The 22,622-nt window shown below is 45.6% G+C and overlaps 1 protein-coding gene across 2 annotated transcripts in view; it reads right to left on the reverse strand.

Moving 5' to 3' along the window:
• Positions 1-733: 733 nt before the first annotated feature.
• THAP4 (THAP domain containing 4) overlaps positions 734-22,622 on the reverse strand; it is a 48,412-nt gene continuing 26,523 nt past the window's right edge. For both annotated transcript variants that reach the window (XM_019711671.3, XM_019711672.2), the window contains 4 exons: positions 20,768-20,927; positions 18,627-18,736; positions 17,708-17,811; positions 734-1,009 (listed from right to left, as the gene is read on the reverse strand). In XM_019711671.3, coding sequence (XP_019567230.2) covers positions 890-1,009; positions 17,708-17,811; positions 18,627-18,736; positions 20,768-20,927 — 494 coding nt within the window. In that variant the 3' untranslated portion in view covers positions 734-889. The remainder of the gene's footprint in view (positions 1,010-17,707; positions 17,812-18,626; positions 18,737-20,767; positions 20,928-22,622) is intronic.

Consider the following 22,622-nt stretch of genomic DNA (forward strand, 5'->3'; position numbering starts at 1 on the left):
CTCCCACCCCCAAACGCCTCTGTCCCCCAAGACTCCTGCAGCGCTAACCCCAGGCAGCCAGCACCACCTCCCTTCACACCAGGTCTGTTTCCCGTGGTTTCTGACCCCTGGCTGTTAACACGTTGCTTCACAAGGGATTTAAACCCCACCGTAAGCAACGTGTTAAGAAGACAAAGGCTCTGTTTTCATGCACATATTGAAGCATTTAGGGGTAAATGACATATGCCTGGCTTTTGCTTAAAAAATACTCCAGCAAAAGAGAAGCGGGGAGAACAGATGAAACCACTGGGCTGGGTAAAACGCTGGCAGGTGTTAAAGCTGGTGACAGGCAGGAGGGGGTAGCATAGTCTGCAAACTCTCACAGTCAACAAAGGAAGAAGGAATATTACATTACCGAGTAATAAAATAAAGTTTATACAGTGACGCTAAATTCACTATCCTCTTGCCTTGGGAAGACCCCTGCACGAATGGAAACAGGGTTCTTGGGCTTCTTCAGCTCCTCAGAAGCAAAGAATCAGCACAGCCTTTCTGTCCCACCCGTGGCTTCAGCTTATTACTGGCCGTACTACGGATGGTTTATAAATATTTCAGATCCTGTTAAAACTGCAGGAAGAAAAAGAGAAAAAGAGTCATCCTTTCTAACTTTTTTAGGGAGAAGACCCTGGAAAACAGTCACCAGCACATACAGACACCTCCAGTCCACACACGCAGTAATATTCAAAATGCTCAGCCATAAAAATAAAGGCCTTTTATTTGGTTTTTCTACGTCATTACAGGAACCCAGGACAACACCCTTGAGCCCACGGGACCTGCTGTGGCCACACCCACACCTGCTGAGAAGCCCAGTGTCACCAGGACACATGGCCGCTGGGCGAAGCACCGCTCTGGGTCACGGGGTCACCTTCTTGTACGTGATGTGAAGATGCTGAGTCATGGGCTGGGTAGTGGTTGCCATGGAGACTGTCTGTTCAAGTTTGCCTTCAGAATTCAGCCTGAATTTTCGCGTAATCTGAGCAGAACAAAACAAATACAAAATACTTTAGTTTTATCTTCCAAAGATTCAACAAATGCTTGATGTCCTGCCACAGGCAAAGTGCTCCTACAGAGGCTGCAACATGTCACCTTGGTCGTGAGCGCATGACAGACACTTGGCTCAGAGCTACAGGGTGTGCCAAGATCCAGTGTCCCGACCCCTGGACCGTGCCTTTCCCTGCCCTAAGCTGTCCCCAGAAAACCAACACATGAACACGTGACCTGGTCATTCCCATCTTAGTGTATTTGAATGAAGCCATCATTTTTTGTCTACAAATGATACACTTGCCTGGATGAAAGCTGACCTTCCTGTGTGTTCCTTTATTACCTCCCACCTTCACTCCATGGCTTGAACGAATGTCAGACATGTTCTTAGAAGACTCAGCAACCACCAATTCATGGGAACAAATTATGGCGCCATTTCCAACAAGAAAAGCTGTAGCAGTCCCGGCGACAGATGACTCGAATGGCCACCATTTCAAGTGTTCCAGGACATGTCGGAGGCTCAGAAGTGGATGAAATAAACAGGAGTGTTGCTTTGGGCCGCAGCCAAATGCTTTGTAACTGGCCAACCCTCTGGCAGAGAAAAAGCCAGAAAAGCCAGATTTTAAAGAGTCTATTTAAAGGCACCAGAGAACCAACCAGCAAGGCTGCAAGGTCCAGGATCCCAGAGAGAAGGGAGTGCAGAGGGGAGACCCAACTTGGCCCCAGTACCTGCCATCTCCGTTCCCTCTATACCGCTGGAGTGGCTTCGGGCCATGCCACCTGGACTTACACTCACATCACGCACAGGGTGGGTCTAGGTGCGGCCTGCCCCTCAGCCTTCAGCTCTGTGTCTTTGCGCCAAAGTCTGTGAACACACCCTGTAGCAGCCATCTTGCTCCAGAATAAGCAATTTGGCAGCACGAAGCAGTGAGCAAGAGGTAGGGAGCTGGCCGGGGGCAGATCCCACGCACTGAGGTGGCCTCTGCCCAGTCCCAGCAGGGAAGGGAGTGCTGGGAGCAGGAGGGTAGTGCCCACCGCCCCAGATGTGCATGCACGGAGCTCTGCTCAGGCTGGATAACTCCCATCCTGCAGTGTGGCCTCCAGCGTGCCGTCTCCCCACCTCAGAGATGACAGCCAGCTGTCACAGGGGCTCGCTCAGAGCCAAAGCCAGCAAGAGGAGTGCCAGGGCACAGGCCCAGAAGTCACCATCAGGTCCTTTGGGCTTCGCAGCCCCTTGGATGCAATTTCTCATGCTACTTTCCTCTTTGGAAAGGTTTAAGTTGAGGCAGACATACACTGCATCACTCAAACTCAGCCTCTTCTGGAGCCCACGGCCTCATGACAAGGAACCCGGTGAGGTAGATCACTGCCAACAACTCTGGTCATTGCGAGGCTGCCACAGACCGGTCCCCGTGTCAGTAAGGCAGGTGGAAACAACTGTCTTTGATGACTGCAAAGTGGGGCTCGCTCAGGCTGCTGGGCCCAGAGGCAGCGCACGGTCGCATTCTGCACACGCCCTACAGCAGGGAGCCCCAGTTCTCAGGTAGAGAGGCAGCCAGAGCCTCCGAAGCTACAGCAAAACAGTCCATCTTTTTTGGGGGGATGGGGGCCACCTGGACGCACTGGATCAGAGTCTGCAGTTAAACCCCAGTCACTGACACATTCAAGGGCAAGGAGAACCCGTGCGAGTGACGTGCCACTGTTCTGCTTTCAGTTGGTGATCGCTATACAAACGAAAGGGAATTTCTGATGATTCTTGGCTGGAGTAATGAACAGGGTTTAAAAAAACTGCAGCGGGAGGAGAGACAGGAGGCTGTGGCCACAGGGACTGGCAGTGGCCTGTTTGACGCTGCGGAGGCAGAACGGGTAACTGTGTGTGACACTGGGTGTGGAAAGGACTGGGGAGGACTTTGGTTCTTCAGTTTGTTCCCTGTGCACGACCCCAGGCTGGCCTCGCCGTTCACTGAAATGGAGACGCTTCTTATTTTAAGACCTTCCTCGTGGTCCCAGGGAGGAAGAGTACAGCGCAGCGCAGCGTCTGAAGCCGACCGATGTGCCCACTCACTTGCCCCTGGCTCCCAGCTCTGCAGCAGCTGGAGACCCCTGGCAGACCTCTGGAAATCCTGCTGCCCAAACCACTCCCAGGCAGGTAGAGTCATGACCTCTGCAGAGGACCCAGGTGACTCGGTAAATAGCTGGGCGGAACACCCTGCTTTCTCCTCTCTATTCCAAGGACTGGCAAGACCAAGTCACAGGTCTGACATTCCCTCTGCAAGACCAACAAGTGGCCTGGCTGGAGGAGTTAACACTGCCAGCAGAGGGAGCCAGAGTCGGAGCCAGCACCTACCCCAGGACAGACATTTGCAGGGATGACATGGTGGGCATGGGGCACAGAAGAAACCCCGCGGAGCCCGGCTCAGAGCGCACGATACCCCAAGACACGGTTCCTCACACATGTAGACATCGGCCCAAAACAAAAGGTGCCATTTCTAGTTCACTGAAAAAGTCCATCTTAACAATGGACAAGTTCCTATTTTGGCCAAGCGCACTCACTTCTCCTAGACTGCACACACCCAAAGGAAACCTTATTGTGAGAGAAGTCTAAGTGAGAGCTTCTTGATATTTTAATGTTTTTTCAACATGTTTTTTTTCTTGTTCTTGTTGTTTTGTTCAGTAGGAAAAAAGTAGGAAAGGAAGGGTTCGGAGAAAGGAAGATGACTTTGCCTTTGCCTTAGGCCTTAAAATGAAGACATTAAGAAGCCACAGAGGTCCATGGGCTTCCCAGAACAAGCATTGATGCTGAGGCACGAGGAAGGGCGAGTCTGGTGAGCATAGAGCCTGAGTGTGATGCCTGAGACCTTCCAGACTCTGAAGGCCTGTCACCGTCTCTCAGGGACATGTGGCTGGTCACTATAGCGAAGGAAGAAAGCAGGTGCACACCACCTGCTGCTAACAGGTTATTTTTCTTTTTCTCCCAGGATTCCTGAGATATAAGTGACACATAATGTGTAGGTTTAAGGAGTACAATGTAATGATTTAATACATGTGTATACGGCGAAATGATTACAATAGGTTATCACATCTATCACCTCACAGCTACCATTGTGTGTGCACACGCGGTGTGTGTGCCGAGCTCTTTTGAGACCCACTTTCTTAGCAACTTTCACATATACAACATTGTTAACTGCAGTCACCATGATGTACGTTACACCCCAGGACTTACTTCTAACTGGAAGTCTGTACCCTTTGACCAACAATTCACCATTTCCCCAACCCCACCCCCTGGCAACCAGCATTCTACTCTTTATTTCTATGAGTTTAGTTTTGTTTTTTTTTAATTCCATATATCAGTGAAATCATGCAGTATATGTCTTTCTCTGTGTGACTTATTTCATTTAGCTCAGTGCCCTCAAGGTCTATTAATGTTGTTGCAAAGGGCAGGATTTCATTCTTTTTTGTGGTTGAGTAATATTCCTGTGTGTGTGTGTGTGTCTCACATCTGCTTTATCCATTCATCAACTTGATGGACAGTAGGGTGTTTCCATGTCTTGGCTCCCAAATACAGGTCCTTGAACTGGGTGAAGTACTGACTTCACTCCCCTGGAAAGTCCAGTGAGTGGAATTTGTTTTAAAGCTATGCAGACAGCTCACAACTATAACCAGAAGCCCCCTTCTTACCCCTAATGGCTGGCAAAGATAGTAGGTTGCTGGAATGGGAGTGGAGTGAAGCACTAGAAAGCAAACTGGGAAAAAGAGCCATTATGAAAAAAGACACAGAGACAGAAAGGTGAAAACTTCACCTAATGGCTTAGCAGCAAATTGGCGATAGAAAACAGTGACTTGGAAACCAGGTCAATACAAAACATCCAAATTGAATAATGTAAAGAAAACAGACTGAATAAAAATAAACAGTCTCAGGGACATGTGGGAAAATATTAAACGGCCTAACACACGTGTAATAGGAGTTACCAAGGGAAAAGAGAATAATAATAGGGCAGGAAAAATAGCTGAAGGAATAATGGCTAAAAAGCATCAAATTTGATGAAAAACATCATCTTACAAATGCAGGAATCACAGGAGACCCAAGGAAGATAAATACAAAGAAAACCACAGCTGGGAACATCACAGGGCTGAAATCCAAAGGTAAAACTGAAATTTTGAAAATGACCAGAGAAAAAAGACAAACTATGTAGAGAGGGATGAAGAATTAGAGTTGACTTTTCAACAAAAACAACGAAGGTCAGAAGACAATGGAACAATATAAAGAAATTCCTGTAAAAAAAAAATAATAATATACCTGTTGTTACAGAATTCTATATATGGCTAAAATATCCTTCAAAACAGGGTGGAGGAGGATTTGGTGAAGCGTGCAGCCCCCGATCTGTCCCCCCATCCAGACAACTGCACTGGCCTGTCCCCAGCTGTGTGTCAGGCAGACGTGTGTGTGTTCCTGAAGCAGCTTGCACACAGCTTGCAGGAGCCACAGTGGGCAAAAAGGACCCTTCCTCCAAATACTGGGATCCGCACTCTGGTACCCAATTGCTGCTTCTGATCACAGAAGAGCAGGAAAGGTGAGCAGCCACTGTTGTGCAGCTCCCAATGGTGTTGTAAGTCCAGCTCAAGGATGCCTCCAGCTCCAGTGACTTACAGGAGATTTAAAGGGCTGGTACTCTTTCACCCCATCTCATTTTCCCCTCCTTTTCACCTTTCAAAAACCAGACATTAAAGACTAGGGCATTCAGAAACAATGGCATACATGGGGGGAAGTAGAAAAGTGACTGCATATGCCCAGGGAGAGGCTCAGGAAAGAACCGAGAAGACCTTAAGTTTACACCTCAGGCGATCCTTAGCACAAAGACAGCCTACAATAATCAAAAAGCAAACCTATAACAAATACCAGCAAACCCCAGGGAAGAGGGAGAATCTGATATCCAGAGTTACAACGCTATTTCAAGAACAACAAAAAAATCACAAGGCAAACAAAGAAACAAGTATGTTAACTGTTTCTTTCATTCTAAAGAAAACAAAAAACAGAAACAGCCACTGAGAAACACCACATAGTGGACCTTCTAGACAAATACTTTAAAACAAGTATTTAAAGATACTCAAAAAACTAACGAGGTGGAGAATGTCAAGAAAATGATGTGTGAACAAATGAAAATATCAGTAAAGACAAGAAACCAAAAAAAATTTTTTGAAAAGTACGACAACTAAAATGAAAAATTCACTAGAGGGATTCAAAATCAATTTTGAGCAAGCAGAAGTAAGAAGCAGCAAACTTAAAGATAGGACAATGAAAATTATTGTGGCTGAGGAACAGAAAGAAAAAAGATTTACGAAAAGCAAACAAAGCCTAAAGGACGTGTGGGACACCACCAAGCTGACCAAGATATGTATTGTGGGAGTCCCAGGAAAAGCGGGAGAGAAAGGGTCAGAAAATATCTGAAGAAACAATGGCCTAACACTTTCCAAATTTGATGTAAGACATAAATAAACAAGCTCAATGAACAACAAGTAGGACGAACTCAGAGACCCATACTGACATACATTATAATCAAATTTGAAAGCTAAAAAGAGACAATCCTGAAAGAAGAGAGAAGCAACTCATCACATATCAACAGATTGCTCCTCAGAAACTTTGGAAGCCAGAAGGCAGTAGGCTGATATTTTCAAAGTGTTGAAAGAAAAAACTGTCACAAGAATCCTATACTCAGTCTTTCAAAAGTGAAGGAGAATTTAAGACATTCCCAAATAAACAAAAGCTGAAGGAGGTCCTTACCACTAGGCCGGCCCTACAAGAAATGCTAAAGGAAGTCCTGCATGTTGAAATGAAAAAACACACAAGACAGTCTCTTGAAGCTGCCTGGAGAAATAAAGATGTCAGTAAAGGTAAACACATGGGCAATTAAAAAAGTTAATATTATTGTAACAATAGTTTAAAACTCCACCTTTTTTTCTACATGATTTAAGAGACTGATGCATTAAAAAGAAAACAACAACAACAAAAAAAACACCCCACATTCATTAGTTTAGGTTTTTGGACACACAATATATAAAGATGCAATCGGTGACCTCAATAACTGAAAGAGGTAGGACAGAACTGTAAAGAAGCAGAGTTTTTGTATATTATTGAAGTTAAGCTGCTATAAATTCAAATTAGTGTTATAACTTTAGGATCTTAAATGTAATCCCCATTGTAGCCACAAAGAAGATAAGAAAAAATGAGAAGGTAAATAAAACATTTCAATATTAAAAAACCAACTAAACACAAAACAAGACAGTAATGCAGAGAATGGACAAAAAAGCCATAAAGCATATAGATAACTAATCACACAATTACAGAAGTAAATCCCTCCTTATCAGTAATTATGTTAAAAATAAATGGATTAAACTCTCCAATCCAAAGACAGAGATTGGAAAAATGACTAAAAACACATGGCCCAAATCTATACTATGTAAAGAGACTCACATTAGATTCAAAGACACAAATAGACAAATAGGTTTAAAATGAAAAGATGGAAAAATTATTTCATGCAAATAATAATAAAAAGAGAGCAAGAGTGGCTGTACTTATATCAGACAAAAGAGATTTTAATTAAAGTTTACGAGATGAAGACATTATAGATTAATAAAAGGTTCAAAACAGCAAGACACATGAGGCAAAAAGTGACAGAATTAAAGGGAGAAACAGACAGTTCTACAGTAACAGTGGGAGATGTCAATACTTCACTCTCAACAGTGGACAGCACATGCAGACAGAGGATAAGTGAGGAAAGAGAGTACATGAACAACAAAATAAACCAGAGAGACTTAACAGTCATATAGAGCACTACCCAGCAACAAAACACAATATTCTCTTGCGCACACAGGTGGGCTTTAGGATAGACATATGAGGCCACAAATTAAGTCTCAACAGATTTAAAATGACACATATTATGTAAAATTGTCTTCCTCGACCACAATGGGAGTCAAAACTTATGGGATTCAGCAAAAGAGGTTCTAATAAATGGAAAATTTATACTCACAAATAAATTCATACTTTTTTCTTTTTTTTTTTTTACAACTTAGGGAACTAGAAAAAGAAGAAATGAAACCCAAAGCTACCAGAAGGAAGGAAATAATAAAGATGAGAGCAAAGGTAAATAAAATAGAAAATAGAAAAATAAATGGCAAATTAAAAGTTGATTCTTCAAAAAGATCAATAAAATTGACAAATCATTAGCTAGATGAACTAAGCAAAAAAAGATAAAGAGTTAAATTACTAAACTCATAAATGAGAGTGGGGGGCTGGCAGGTTAGCTCAATTGATTAGAGTGTGGTGCTGATAACACCAAGGTTGCCAGTTTGATCCCCTCATGGGCCACTGTGAGCTGCATATTCCTTAAAAAAAAAGAAATGAGAGTGGGAACATTGCTACTGGTTCTATAAAGATTATAACATAGTATGTACACCATCAAATTGGATAACCTAGAGGAAATGGACAAATTCCTTGAAACGCAAAACCTACCATGACTGAATCACAAACAAATAGAAATTCTGAATAGTTCTATAACTAGTAAGGATATTGAATCAGTAATCAAAATTCTGACAAATAAAAGCCTGGGACTGGACAGCTTCACTGATGAAATGTTTGGCAACCTAAACATGTAAAGAACTAATACCTATCTTTCTCAAGTTTTCCAAAACCTCATTTTATGAGTCCAGCACTGCCCTAGCATCAAAGCCAGACAAAGACACTACAAGAAAACAACAAATTTCCCTTATGTACACTAAAGTAAAATTGCTAAAAAAAAAAAAAATTAGCAAACCAAATTCAGCAAGACAGTGAAAATATTATATACCATAACCAAATGGGATCTATTCCTGGAATGTAAGGATGGTTCAAAATATCAGTAATTATTTTTAAAGTAAATGGATTAAACAATCAACATACCATATCTCATTTATAGAATGAAAGAGAAAACCCACATGCGGTCTTCTCAATTGATGCAGAAAATGCATTTGACAAAATTCAGCACTTTCATGATAAAAACACTCAAACTAGGAATTTAAGGAAACTACCTCATTATAATACAGGCCATATATGAAAAGCCCACAGTGAGTATCATACTCAGTGGTAAAACCTGAAAACTTTTCTTCTAAGCTCAGGAAGAAGGCAAGGATACCCACACACAAGAAAGAAATAAAAGGCATCCAAATTGGAAAAAAGAAGTAAAATTATCGCTGCAGATGTGAACTCATATGTAGAAAATCCTAAGAAACCTACCAAAAACAAAAACAGGAAAGTTAGAACTAATAAATGAATTCAGTAAAATAAAAGGATATAGAGCCAACACACAAAAATCTGTTACATTTCTATACACTAACAATGAACAATACTAAAATGAAATTAAGAAAACAGTTCTATTTACAATAGTATCAAAAAGAATAAAATATTTAGGAATTAACCAAAGAAGTGAAAAACTTGTACAATGAAAACCGCAAAACATTTTGGAGAGAAGTTAAAGAAGACATAAATAAACGGAAACACATCCCATGTTCATGGATTGGAAGACTTGACATCAGTAAGACAATAATAATACCCCAAAAGATCTACAGAGTTAATGAAGTTTCTATAAAAACCCCAATGATGTAGAAATAGAAAAATCCATCCTAAAATTCATATGGAATCTCAAGGAACCTTGGATAGCTATAATAATCCTGAAAAATGATGAAAGCTGGAGGACACACACATCCTGATTTAAAATTTACTACAGAGCAACAGTAATCAAAACACTGTGGTACCATCATAAAGACAGACATATAGAACAATGGAATAGAGAGCCCAGAAATAAGCCCTCACACATATGGTCACATGATTTCTGACAATGGTGACAAGACCATTCAACGGATCAAGGACAGTCTTTTCAACTAACGGTGCTGGGAAAACTGGATATCCACACACAAAAGAATTAAGCTGGACCCTTACCTAGCAGCATATACAAAACAATAACTCAAAATGGATCCGAGACTTGAATGGAAGAGCTAAAACTATAGAACACTTAGAAGAAAACAAAGGACAAAAGTTTTATGACACTGGATTTGGCAATGATTTCTTGGAGATGACACCAAAGGCACAGGTAACAAAAGGAAAAATAGACAATTTGGGGGCTTCATGAAAAATATATTTTTTAAATTTACATCAAAAGGCACTATCAGAGTAAAAAAGCAACCCACAGAATGGGCGAAAATATTTGCAAATCGTATTTCTGATAAGAGACCGATAATCCAAAATATATATGTTCCTAAAACGAAACAACAAAAAACAAACAACCTGATTCAAAAATTGGCAAAGGACTTGAATAGACATTTCTCCAAAGATACAGGAATGGTCAACAAGCCCATGAAAAGATGTTCAGTATCACTGATCATCAGGGAAATGCAAATCAAACCACAATAAGATGCCACCTCACCTGTCAGGACGGTTACTACCAAAACCCCAGAAGACAGCAAGTGCTGACAGGATGCAGAGGAACCCTGGGCACTGATGGCAGGAATGTGAAATGGTGCAGCCGCTGTGGGAAACAGTGTGGAGGTGCCTCAAAGATTAAACAGAGTGACCATGTGACCCAGCGACCCCACCTCTGGGTGTAGATCGAAAGAATAAAGCAGGGTGTTGAAGAGACATCTGCACACCCACGTTCGCAGCAGCATCATTCATAACAACGAAAACGGAGAAGCAGCCCAAGTGTCCAAGGACGAAATGTGGTCCATCCATACAAGGGAGTATTACTCAGCCTTAGAAAGGAAGGAAATTCTGACACCTGCTACGACACGGACGGACCTTGAGGACATCATGGTCAGTGAAATAAGCCAGGCACAAAAAGACAAATACTATATGATTCCATGAATCTGAGGCACTTAAAGTAGTCAAATCACAGAGACGGATATTACAATGGGGGGTGCCAGGGGCTCATGGGAAGAGAGAATGGGGAGTATTTCGGTTTTGCAAGATGAAGTGTTCTGGAGACATATAATGGCTACGGTTGCACAATATGAATATACTTAATCACACTGATGCATACACTAGAAAATAGTTAAGAAGCTAATTTTATGTTATATGTATTCTACCACAATACAAAATATGGGGGGGGGGGGGGAAGTTGGGGGTAAAATAAACTCAAGAGAATTGCGGTTGGCAGACCTGCACAAGAAATACTGTCAAGGCAGGTCCTCAGGGTGCAGGGGACTGAAATCACTGGAAACTCAAGAGTCACAGGAAGGAGGAAGCAACAGAGAAAATACGAGGTCTGACAATTAAGTTCTAGAACTTGCCACCGTGCGCTTACATTGGCAGCTCTGTATAAACAGCTCGGGAAGGTCTCATAACCTTGGTATATCAGTGTCTCATGGCTGTGTTCGTGTCAACGTGTGGCGGTGTCTTGCTGAGAGGTGTTCACTATTGTTGTTGCGTGTTTCTGTGTGCTGTCGTGAGAATGTCTGAGATTCAAGTAGAGCAACAAACAAACATCAAATTTCTTGTTAAACTTGGCAAGAGTGGAAGTGAAATCAGGGACATGTTAGTCCAAGTTTATGGGGATAATGCCACGAAGAAAAAGCAGTGTACAAATGGATTAAATGTTTTTCTGAGGGAGAGAACGCGTCACTGATGAAGAGAGGTCAGGACGGCCAGTGAAAAGCAGAACTGATGAAAACATTGCAAAAATTCGTCAAATTGTGCGTCAAAATTGTCGACTGACTGTGAGAAGTATAGCAGATCAAATAAACATCGATAGAGAAATAGGAAAATCTTGGCATGAGAAAGGTGTGTCCCAAAGAAGCTCTTGCATCACGACAATGCACCAGCTCTCACGGCACTGTCTATGAGGGAGTTCTTAGCCAGTAAACAAATCACTGTATTGGAACACCCTCCCTACTCACCTGATCTGGCCCCCAATGACTTCTTTCTTTACCCGAACACAAAGGAAATACTGAAAGGAAGACATTTGGATGACATTCAGGACATCAAGGGTAATACGATGACAGTTGATGGCCGTTCCAGAAAAAGAGTTCCAAAATTGCTTTGAAGGGTGGACTAGGTACTGGCGTCGGTGCATAGCTTCCCACGGGGAGCACTTCAAAGGTGACCACAGTAATATTCAGCAATGAGTTATGTAGCACTTTTTCTAGGATGAGTTTGTGAACTTAATTGTCAGAGCTCGTAAGTGGACAATTCTAAGACATTATTTTCCCCCTCGTTGTAATTTCTTTGCAAGTCAACTAATTAATGTAAAAGTAACAAGATTTGTAGTGTTGAGTGTGTGTGTATACCTTTTACATGTAAAAAGTATGATGACAATAGCACACAAAAAAAGGGTAAATGGAATTATAAAGCTGTAAGGTTACAACACGTGAAGTGGGATGGGGAAAGTGTCACCTATAAAGTGAGACCGGGATTATCCAAAATCAGGTGTGAAGTGGGAAATGTAATGGTACAATATTGATTAAAAATAGTGTGATACATTTAAGATGCATATAGCCTCAAAGCAGCCATTACAAAAATGAGATACAGTTCAGAAGCTAATAGAAGAAAATAGAATGCTAAAAATATTTAATTAACCCAAGAGAACACATTAAAGGAAGAGACGAGGAACAAAAACAAGAAAGAACATATGGAAGATAAGTCCAGATGGTGAACTTAAAACCTCACATATCAATAACATTTATGTTAAATGTAAATGGACTGGGCACTCCAATTTAAACAGGGAGTTTTTGACTAGACAAAAATAAACAAATGAAACTCAAGAGCACTTGTTTCAAGTGCACATGAAATATTCAAAAAGTAAAATCGTATATTATTGTAGCATAAAATAACTAAGAGAAAGCATGTTCTCTGGGCTTTTAGAATTGAATTAGAAATCATTAACAATAGAATACTGAGAAAATTCTCAAATATTTGGAAAATAGGTAACACACTTCTAAATAAACCCTGTTTAAAGAAAAAATAATTAGGGAAATAAAATATTTTCAGCCAGCAGATAATAAAAGCACAATATATTAATTGTGTTAAGTGGAAATTTATAGCTTCAAATGGTATATTACAAAATAAAAAGGAGTTTAATATCAGTGATCGAAGTTTCCCTTTAAGAAACCAAAAAAAAAGAAGAAATTAAACCCAGAATGAGAAATATGATGTAAAAATCTTCCAGTTTATGTATTTTAGTAATACATCAATCCAGCAATAGCAAAAAATGGTAAGTCATCACAACCAAGTGGGGCTTGTCTAAAATGTAAGGTTGATGCAAAAAACAAAAAAAAAAGTGTAAGGTTGGTGCAACATTTGAAAACCTAATTCATCAGACTACAAGACTAAAGGAGAAAAATCATATATCTCAATAGTTACAGTTAATGCATGTGTCAGAATTCAACACCTATTTATGATTGTTAAAACTGGCAAACTAAAACCATAAGGAAATATAATTTGATAAAGGGTATCAATAAAAACAATGCAGTTAACATCATCATAGCCAATAAGGACAGACTGAATGTTTTCCCCCCTAAGACAGAGAACAAGGCACAGGTGTTTATTTCTGTAACGGTAACACCCCATCTTCTATTTTGAGATTTAAACCTCTAGTGGAATTCGATTTGACAGTGTAGTTTAAACTTTTTCTTTTTTTTTTTTTTTTTTTTTTTTTTTAAATAATTTTTTTTTTTTAATATTGATCACGGCTGGCAGTCCAGCTCCAGAGAGAGCCATTGTTTACAATCTTAGCTGTAGAGGGCGCAGCTCACCGGCCCATGTGGGAATTGAACTGGCAACCTTGGTGTTAGGAGCACAGCACTCCACCCACCTGAGCCACCAGGCAGGCCCTAGTTTAAACTTTTTCAAAGTCTTTTTTTTTTTTTTTTTTTTTTGCTTCTATCCACTCCTGCCAAACCTTACAGGCTCTGCTTACTATACATTTACTACGCATGCCAGTTTCAATGGTTCTGTTTACTCCAGACTGTATGCATACTTGGCTCAAGGACTTGAAAGAAGTTCTTATCTCTGCATAAGACCCTCTCCTATCCTGGAAACAAACCAGCCTCTGGGAAGCACCTTTCCCCCCAGGACTTGCCAGACCAGCTTCCCCTTCCCTGTGTTCTGCCTCTCCCCACCAGCACATAAACATAAAACCTTTTGGCCAGGCTTGGCAGAGAGGGAGGGGGTGGGCTTGGGTGGGGGGGGTGGACAGGAGTCTGCCACCCTCCCGGAATGCCAGCATTTTGAATAAACCTGTCCTCCAACCTCATCTCTCGAGTTTTGGCTCTCCTGCAGGAGCAGCCGGACCTTTAGCATGGTAACACTCCCACCATTTGTACTGACAATTATTCTGATGGTTCTGATGTAATGATGTTGGATCTGCCGGCAGTTTCTGGGTGTGGGCCAGGATCGTGTCTTGTGAGACCGAAAAATGGAAACACGGACCAGGGGAGAGGCAAAGAGTTGTAAAGGAAGGTAGTTTATTGAAAGCAAAGGGTCAGAGCGAGTGGGAGGGGGTCCCAAATGGGGGTGCCCAGTGACTGAGGCAAAAGTTCTTACTTTTATACCTTCCCTTGTCTGCTTGGGGAAGGGGGCTGGAGCCTTCTAATGGAATTCATCTATCAGGTTTGTCCTGTTTGCTCATCCTGAAGGGATTAATGAAATAAGCCATTCTTATCCATCAGATCTGCTCCTTTGTCCGGCCAAAAGGGATTTGAGATAGTTTATTAACCTCAAGGGTGTATTCTCATAGCTCTGTCCTGGAATGAAGGAGATATTCCAGACCTGGAGTTTCAGGATATGGCTGTTTTTTTTGTTTATTCCAACAGGGAACCCCCTGTCTACCTAGCAACGTGCTAACTAACTTGTCTCAGTTCTGCTCAGGTATAAAGACTGAAAAGGAGGAAGAAACATTGCCTATAATAGCAGATGACATGATTGTCTATATAGAAATTTTTTTGTAAAATGTTTTACTTTTTTATCAAACCAAAAAAAATTCTGTTAAGCCATAGTAATTAAGACAGTATGATTCTGCCACAGGTATAGACAAAAGACTGAAGCAGGCCCGGCTGGGACTCCCACTTTTAGAAAATTATCTGGAAACTTATAATTAACACCCTTACGCTTATTGAGCACAAGCGCAATGGTCTAGCATTCTTTCCAGGCTGCTACTCCCATCATTGTTCCTGGGATGCCTGGGTTGCTGACACCCGGAAAAGAATCACATCGCCAGAGGGAAGGCTCCATGCAGAGCCCCCCACCTTGAACCAGCACGTAGCCTCAGGAGAAACACCCAGATTTCCCCTGAGAATGTTAAGGCAGTTTTAAGGTGTTAACCTGCTGCCTTCTCAAATCACTGGTGCTCCTGTGTCGGTCTCTTTGCTGAGCGGGGCGCAGGGAGCACGAGCCCCGGACTCAGTTGCCCTCCTGTTTCAAGACCACTTGGGACAGGAGAGAGAACAGGCAACAGAGCCTGATGGGGGACGGTGCTCAGGACAGCAAGGAGGACAGGCCCTTCCAGCAGCAGCCCAGGGTAGCTGGTCGCCTCTCAGTCAATTCCAGGTGCATTCATGACCAAAAGGAAAGGTTTTAGGTCAAACTGTAAAGGTTCAATTAAAAAAAAAATATATATATATATTTATTGACCTATTCTTAGGGAAGACTGCTTAAATAAGACACATTAAAAAACAGAATCCACAAAGAAAGAAACTGGTAAATTGAACCATGTATGACTGCAAACTTCTGTTTCTCAAAAATAATAAAAAGAAGTGAAAAGATACAGACTGGAAAGGGTATTTGCAACACATGTAACTAACGAAGGGCTTATATCCAAACTCTTCAATAATTCATGTCAGTAAGAAAAGGCGCAATAGAAGATGGTCAACAGGCTCAAACAGGACTTCGAAGAGAGGATGGCCCAAGACCAACAGGACAAGATTGTCAACCTCACTGGTCATCGGAGCAGCTGGCCTGCAAAACTCGATGCTGGAGTCCTCGCCTCAGGATGTGGGCAGCAGGAAGCGGGCAGGTTCTGAAGGCGGTGGCCTCTCGGACCCTCAGGATCAAACAGGCCTGGCCTTGGTCCGTCTCAGGGCTGGTGTTGGGCACATGCCATGTGGACTGTGGGGGTCTCAAGTGACCAAGCACAGGCAGTGGGGTGACGGAAGGGTCGGGCTGCGGCGGCAGAGGGCTGGCAGCCCATCCCAGCACTGCGGCTCCCCGCTCTGCAGATGCCTTGCCTCCCACTCTCCTCCTGGCCTCCCATGTGAGCTGCTTCCTCCCCTCATCCTGCCCACGCCAACAAGGAGGAACGGCCAACCCAGGGGAAGGTCAACCTGAGAGGGGAGGCCAACTGCGCTCGTGTGTCCAGGCTCTGGTCAGCAGGTCACTGGCAGAGCTGAGCCCTCCCCTCATCCCCGCCCCCACAGGCCTCGCCTCTGCCTATTCTCCCTTCTGCAAAAGAGGCACTTTTTTGGTTTAATTAATAAAACACAACGTTCATTCTCTAGTAAAAATAAGGAAACAAAATCCAAACCAAACTCATAAAATCAGCAGCCTCTGGCAAGTATGAGCAAGAAATAGAGAAGACACAGAAAAATACAGGGAACATGGGTGGCAGATAAAACGAAAGCCGTATGTGTTGCTTTTCCCTAAAACTCTGAACATCTCAATGAAACTGGCACTTTTCCTGGGAAACGTACATTTGCAAATGAAGCAAGGTAGGGGCCTGAGGTGAACAAGGCCAGGTGCCTTGCAGAGAGGTCACCACTAATTCCTGTAGGGACCACCCTTTGCAAGGGAACGGACACAGCTGAGAGCTCCCAGCTCATTTTATGAAGAGCTGACGCCCACCTGGACAATGAGGCCTGAGAAAATATTTAACGTATCGTGATTAGGAGTGACCTTTATAAGGCCCACATGACTCACGCTTAGAAATTAATGCAATTCACTGCATCGACAGCTTCCAGTGGGAAAAACACAGAATCCTCCCGAAAGAGGCTGCAGAACCCTTTCCTGAGGGTTTCTTAGTACACGAGTAGGATCCTTTGACCCGGCAACGGTTGTCCACCAGTGATGAGCCTACAGCAGGCATCTCACAGGGGCGAGACACAGCTGTACCTACCCCCATGGCAGGTCAACACATGTTCACTCTGCTGCTGTCAGCGCTGGGCCCAGATCCGGTGGTTAGATAGTGACAAACGTGGCCCCAGTCGACAGAAACACACAAAAGCCAGAAGTTTCCCCATAACCATCAACAACCAATTAGATTATGATATGGAAACAGCATTCTACCTACATTGCACTTATGTCTTCACCCTACCATGAGCTGTCCGCGACTAAGTGCAATGGAAGGCAATTGTTAAGAAAAGCAATTTAAGAGTATCCATAACAATTTAGAATGTACCTATCCTTTGATCCAGCAAGTCACCTGGGAAAAATTTATCCAATTGATTTGGACATTTTTGCAAAAGTGGGCAACACAAATGCAAAAGGACACTGATGACAGGAAAACAATGAACCTGAGAGCACGTCACTGTCCACCAGCCAGGGACGGGCTGACGGAGTCATGGCCCCCACCCGGGTACGTGTGGGGAGTGGGGAAGAATGACAGGCATGGAGACAGAAAGGTGTCCACCATGCAGTGGTGTGTCAGGGAATGAAGCGGCACATCACGGACGGGCTCACCTGCTCCACGTGGGGCTCCTTGGCGAAGGAGATCCTGGCGATGGAGTGAGACGCGATGCACAATTCCTGCCCGTTCACCTCTCCCTCCTCCACCTCCACGATGCCTGCAAGGGAGGGCCGTCAGTCCACAGCGGCACCCACAGCACTGGGCTGCCCTAGCTCCTACACTGGCTGCCATCGGGGCTCCAACAGCTGTGAACTGGGCAGCCGTCGGGGCCCTGAGGCCCTTGCCTGCAGTAAAGCTCCCGGCGTCAAGAGGGAAAAGACCAACTCCTCTTACAGCTGGGACAGGTGGTCTCATGGAGCTGCCCTCCCCGGGTGCCCTGACTCCAACATCCCCCATCAGACAGGCCCCCTGGGCTCTGAGACGAGGGAATGGGGCCGCTCTGGCTCCCACCACGTCCAGCCCACTGACGCCCTGGGCAGCTCCAGTCCAGCCTGGGCTGGTCCTGAGCACACCGGCTTCCAGGAAGTGGGACTCACCTGAGCCAGTGAGCAGGGAAAGGTCAACCAGTGAGTTTTGAGTAATTTCTAATTCATGTACTATTTTAGGGTTACCTCCCTGTGGGGGCAAAGCAGACCTCCAGACAGAGAGCTTTCAGCTGGAGAGCGAGCATCCCTGGTCTAGCTTTCTCCCCAGAGCCCGACCCCACAGGAAAAGTCCTGTGCGCCCGTGGGGAAGGAAGCCACTAGTGTGCTTTACTGAAGGAACTAAGGCGAAAAGAAAACTGGCCAGTTCTCGCAGATGCTCCTACGGCCCCACCCACCTCCTGGGGACTGCCACACGTGGCAGACAGGGACCCAACCCCACCCATCCAAAGGCCGGATGCTTCCCACCCTGAAAGGTACCCACAGGATCACTCTGTGCCCCAACAAATGTGCCCGGGAGCAGGGGCCACCCGACTGGGGGCGAGGGTACCTGTGTTCTGTGCGCTGACGAAGGCCACCTTGTTGGTGTCGGGCTCCAGGCGGATGAAGCCACACTCCCGGTGCATCGGCTTCCGCGTGTCCGGGTGGAAGGCGTTGAACCTGGACCGGGAGCAGGGAGTGAGCGCAGGCGCGGGGCCCCACCCACAACAAGGGACCACACTTTTCGACACGTGGAAACAGACATTAGACGTACCATGGACACCGTGGGGACTTGGGTACCACGCGTGTGGGCTGTGGCCGCCGGCTGTATCAGGGCTTCTACTCCAGCCTGGAAGCACCCCCTGGCACCCCACCCTTAGCCAAACGGCTGGGCTCGTTGCCACCTCAAGGACAGCACCTGTTCTTTATAATTCAGGGTACCCTTCCCACAAGGCCCTTTTGGCTGGGGCACCTCGCATACTCATTCCTCAGCTACAAGACGTAAAACCCCACACCAACACCTGGCCTGCCCTCTTGGAAGCCATTGTCTTGCCCACGAATCCAATGGATTCTTCATAACGGTGGGAAACACAGGTCCTTAAGTAACCCGCCTCACGACTGCAAATTCTTGGCCGTGAGGACAGCTGCGCGGAGAGCACTGAAGCTTAAAACACCACCACTACCCCAGCTCCGGCCTGACCCTCGGCTGTCCCTACGACAGACACACCTCTAACAGCAGCACTGTGCCTACAGCCCACGTAAATGCACATGCCCTCCCCTGAAAGCCCTAATGAGACATATCTTGGACCATAACCCACCACACACACACCACTGGCTTTACCAAAACATGTACTGGCTACTCATTTCATTTTCCTTTTAATGCTAGTCACAAAATTCTCTACTGGGTTGTAACCCAGTTTTAAACGATGGCTTTACATTGTATGTTATTTTGAGTTATACAGAATTTCCACCTTTTGGGTTACGAGCAGGATATTACTTTGCCCTCATCCATTCAGTCAAGTATAATACAAAAAGGTATGAGAAAATGTTTCTAAAATAAGATCTTCTAAATCCTTCTCAAGTTGCCAAGCATTATACAAATAGCATCAAGTTAATAAGATGCTTAAAATAATTAATTTTGCTTCTGTTTCCCCCTGCTTCTGCCCCCCCGACCCTCCGGTTCAATCCGTTGCTTCTCAGTCTACTTGTGTAGGACACAGCTCCCATATGCCCACATGGACAATGACACCTGAGAAAATATTTAACGTATCGTGGTTAGGAGTGATCTTTATAAGGCCCGTATGACTCACGCTTAGAAATTAATATAATTTACTGCATCGACTGATGCTGGTATTATGAGCCTTGCAGTCCCCCTGGCTGAGGCAGTTGGTCACCGGCTCACAGCAGCACACAGTAGCCCAAGGCAGCACGGCAGCCCGCAGCCCATGGCAGTCCACACCGACTTCTGGATGCTCCCAGCAGCCCAGCTCCAGGGAGCGCTGTTGTTCACAATCTTAGCTGTAGAGGGCGCAGCTCACTGGCCCATGTGGGAATTGAACCAGTGACCCAGGCATTAGGAGCACAGCGCTCCAACCACCTGAGCCACTGGGCCAGCCCTAATATAGTTAATTGTGTAGTGGAGCTTGGGGAAGGGACAGTTTTATTTTTCATTTTATATTCCTCTTTATTGTTTAAATTTTAAGAAATGTGTGTTACCTCTGTGATTAAGAATAACAACCTTCTTAGCCACCTCCCCTGGACCCCCCATGTCAGCACCCCACACTGCAACCTGCCTCCTTAAAAGCACGTCCTCTGCTCTGTGTGTGTGTGGGGTGGGGGTGAAGGGGGGGGCTAGAGGACCTCAAAGTACTTCTGCTCTGCTGTCCAGTAGGACTTGGAACCACAACACTAACAGCTTCTTTCAGACCTTGACGTACTCAGGGGTACGTGTGAAAGGAAGCCCAGCCCTCTTCCTCTCAGTACCACCAGCCGAGGGAGTCGGCTGAGCGTGCACTCGTACTTGTTTGTATGTGGAGGTAAGAAGCCTGGGTCCTGCCAGCCTGGCCTCACCACATACACAGAGCCGGAAAGTCCCACTGTCACCCACAGGGTGTCTCAGATGTGGGGTCAGGGACGGAAGAGGCGCCTTTCTGAAGCACGCCCAGCTCCCTCCTGTCCGCCCGATCCCCCTCACAGACACGGCACACTTACGAGAAGTTCAGCATAGGCTGGCCCACGTGGGAGATGTGCACCTCCTCCAGGTACCGGAAGGGCTGGAGTGTCGGGAAGGTCCCAGCGCCTGGTGGGTCCGACAGCCAGGTGCCCAGCATCCAGGACAGTGGCTCCACCACTGGGTTCATCTTGGGGGGCTCTGAGGACAAAAGAAGAGACAGTCAGGGGCTCTGTGCCCACCGGTCTCCTTCTAGCTGAGCCCTGCTGAGCTCTGTGGGGAAACGCACTCGGCGCATGCCTCGTCATTCCAGCTCGTCCTGCAGGACGCAAACAGCCCTGTCCTGTCAGAAGGGGAAGGAAAAGGCCCGGGAGCAAACGTCATCATGCCAGGTCCAGCTTAGGAACGCTGCTGCTCCCACACAGAAGGGACAACAGGGCCTGCAGGGGCTGGGGAGAGCCAGAGGTCCCACGGTGTCAGCGGGGGGCCGACAATAGTGGCAGTGCCAGCTCCCATGCCAGACCAGGGTGCCCTGGCATGGGATCCGGTGATGGAGATAAAGGCAGAAGGGAGAACACAGAAAAGGGGACGGAGGGTTTCAGAGCAGCTACAATGTAGACAGTGCACTCCGTGGGCAAGATTCAAACGTGAACTTGGCCTCCTAAGAGAGGCGGCCTCTGGTTCAGGCCAGCCTTGCAGCGCCCAGTTGGCGTCCTTTAGACCGTCTCCCAGAAGGGCACAAGACTCTCATTCCACAAAAAACCTAGTCACGGAAGTGTGAGGGATAACACCCAGGCCTTGAGTTGAATGGGGCCCAGGGCCAGGATGCAGGGAGGGCAGGCTGGCTGGGCTCCCTTCCGGCCAGGAGGCAGGCGCCAGGCCCCCAGTGCTACTCCATCAAGCAGTCGGGGACTGATGGCTGCTTAGGGACCACATGCTGCTCAGGTGAGCCTCATGGAGCTGTGTCCAGTCCTTATGTACTAAGGAAAAACTGTGGGCTGGTAGAGGACAGGACGCTGTGCACTTGGCCCTACCTCCTGCTGCCTATCAAGGGTGACGGAAAGGAGGTGATTCCCAGATGCAGCAGGAACTCTTCTCCTAGCCCCACCCTGCCCCCCATGCCCCCACCCCCCCCACACACCCGGCCTTGCCTCAAATCTAAGTGCTTTAATCTGAACAATGGAAAAGCATTCGAGGAGAGAAGCACACCCAGCTGACTGGTGCAGGAGGCTAAACTATGGAGGGGAAGGTTTGATCAACAGACCCAAACATGCCAAGACAAAGGGACCTGCTTGAATCTGGGCTGATAACCTGCGTGCCTTCCTCGATCCCTCCCCACCAGCACAAGACACATGCAAGCACGGGAGTTCCAGAAGCATCTTGGCCTCTGAAATTGTACCACCTTCGATTATAAATGAAAACAGTCTGGGAGAATAATATCCTGGAGGTGGAGAAGTGTTCAACCATGTCTGAGACAAGTAGGAACCAAGGAGGAGGTGCCCAGGCTGGTGGCACAGCCCGGGGGCCTCAGTGAGAGCGTGCAGTGGGCGGAGAACAGCGAGTCCACCACGGACTCCGGCCCCGCACAGGGCGCACCGGGCAGCGGGTGGGTGAGAAGTCATTCCCTTTCCAGCCTAGGTCTCTCTCTCAGCACGTGTTTCCTTTTCAAATTGCCTGCAGAGAGTCCGAAAGTGAGGATGGCAACAGCAGAGCTTTGACTGATAAAATGTTCCTAACTAAAGAAACATAAACCAGGATTTCAGTTCCAGTCTCTGATGCAGACAAGCAACAGAAGCTTAGAATCCAGAGTCCAGACTCTAGAAGAACCTGCTGACATGGCTGCAGAGTTGCTTGTTATCTTGACCCTGGAATCCATTCACTCATTCCTGCAAACAC

The sequence above is a fragment of the Rhinolophus sinicus genome, chromosome 17, assembly GCF_057876585.1.
Source record: "Rhinolophus sinicus isolate RSI-liver-muscle chromosome 17, RSI-T2T, whole genome shotgun sequence".
In the NCBI taxonomy this organism is placed as follows: domain Eukaryota; kingdom Metazoa; phylum Chordata; class Mammalia; order Chiroptera; family Rhinolophidae; genus Rhinolophus; species Rhinolophus sinicus.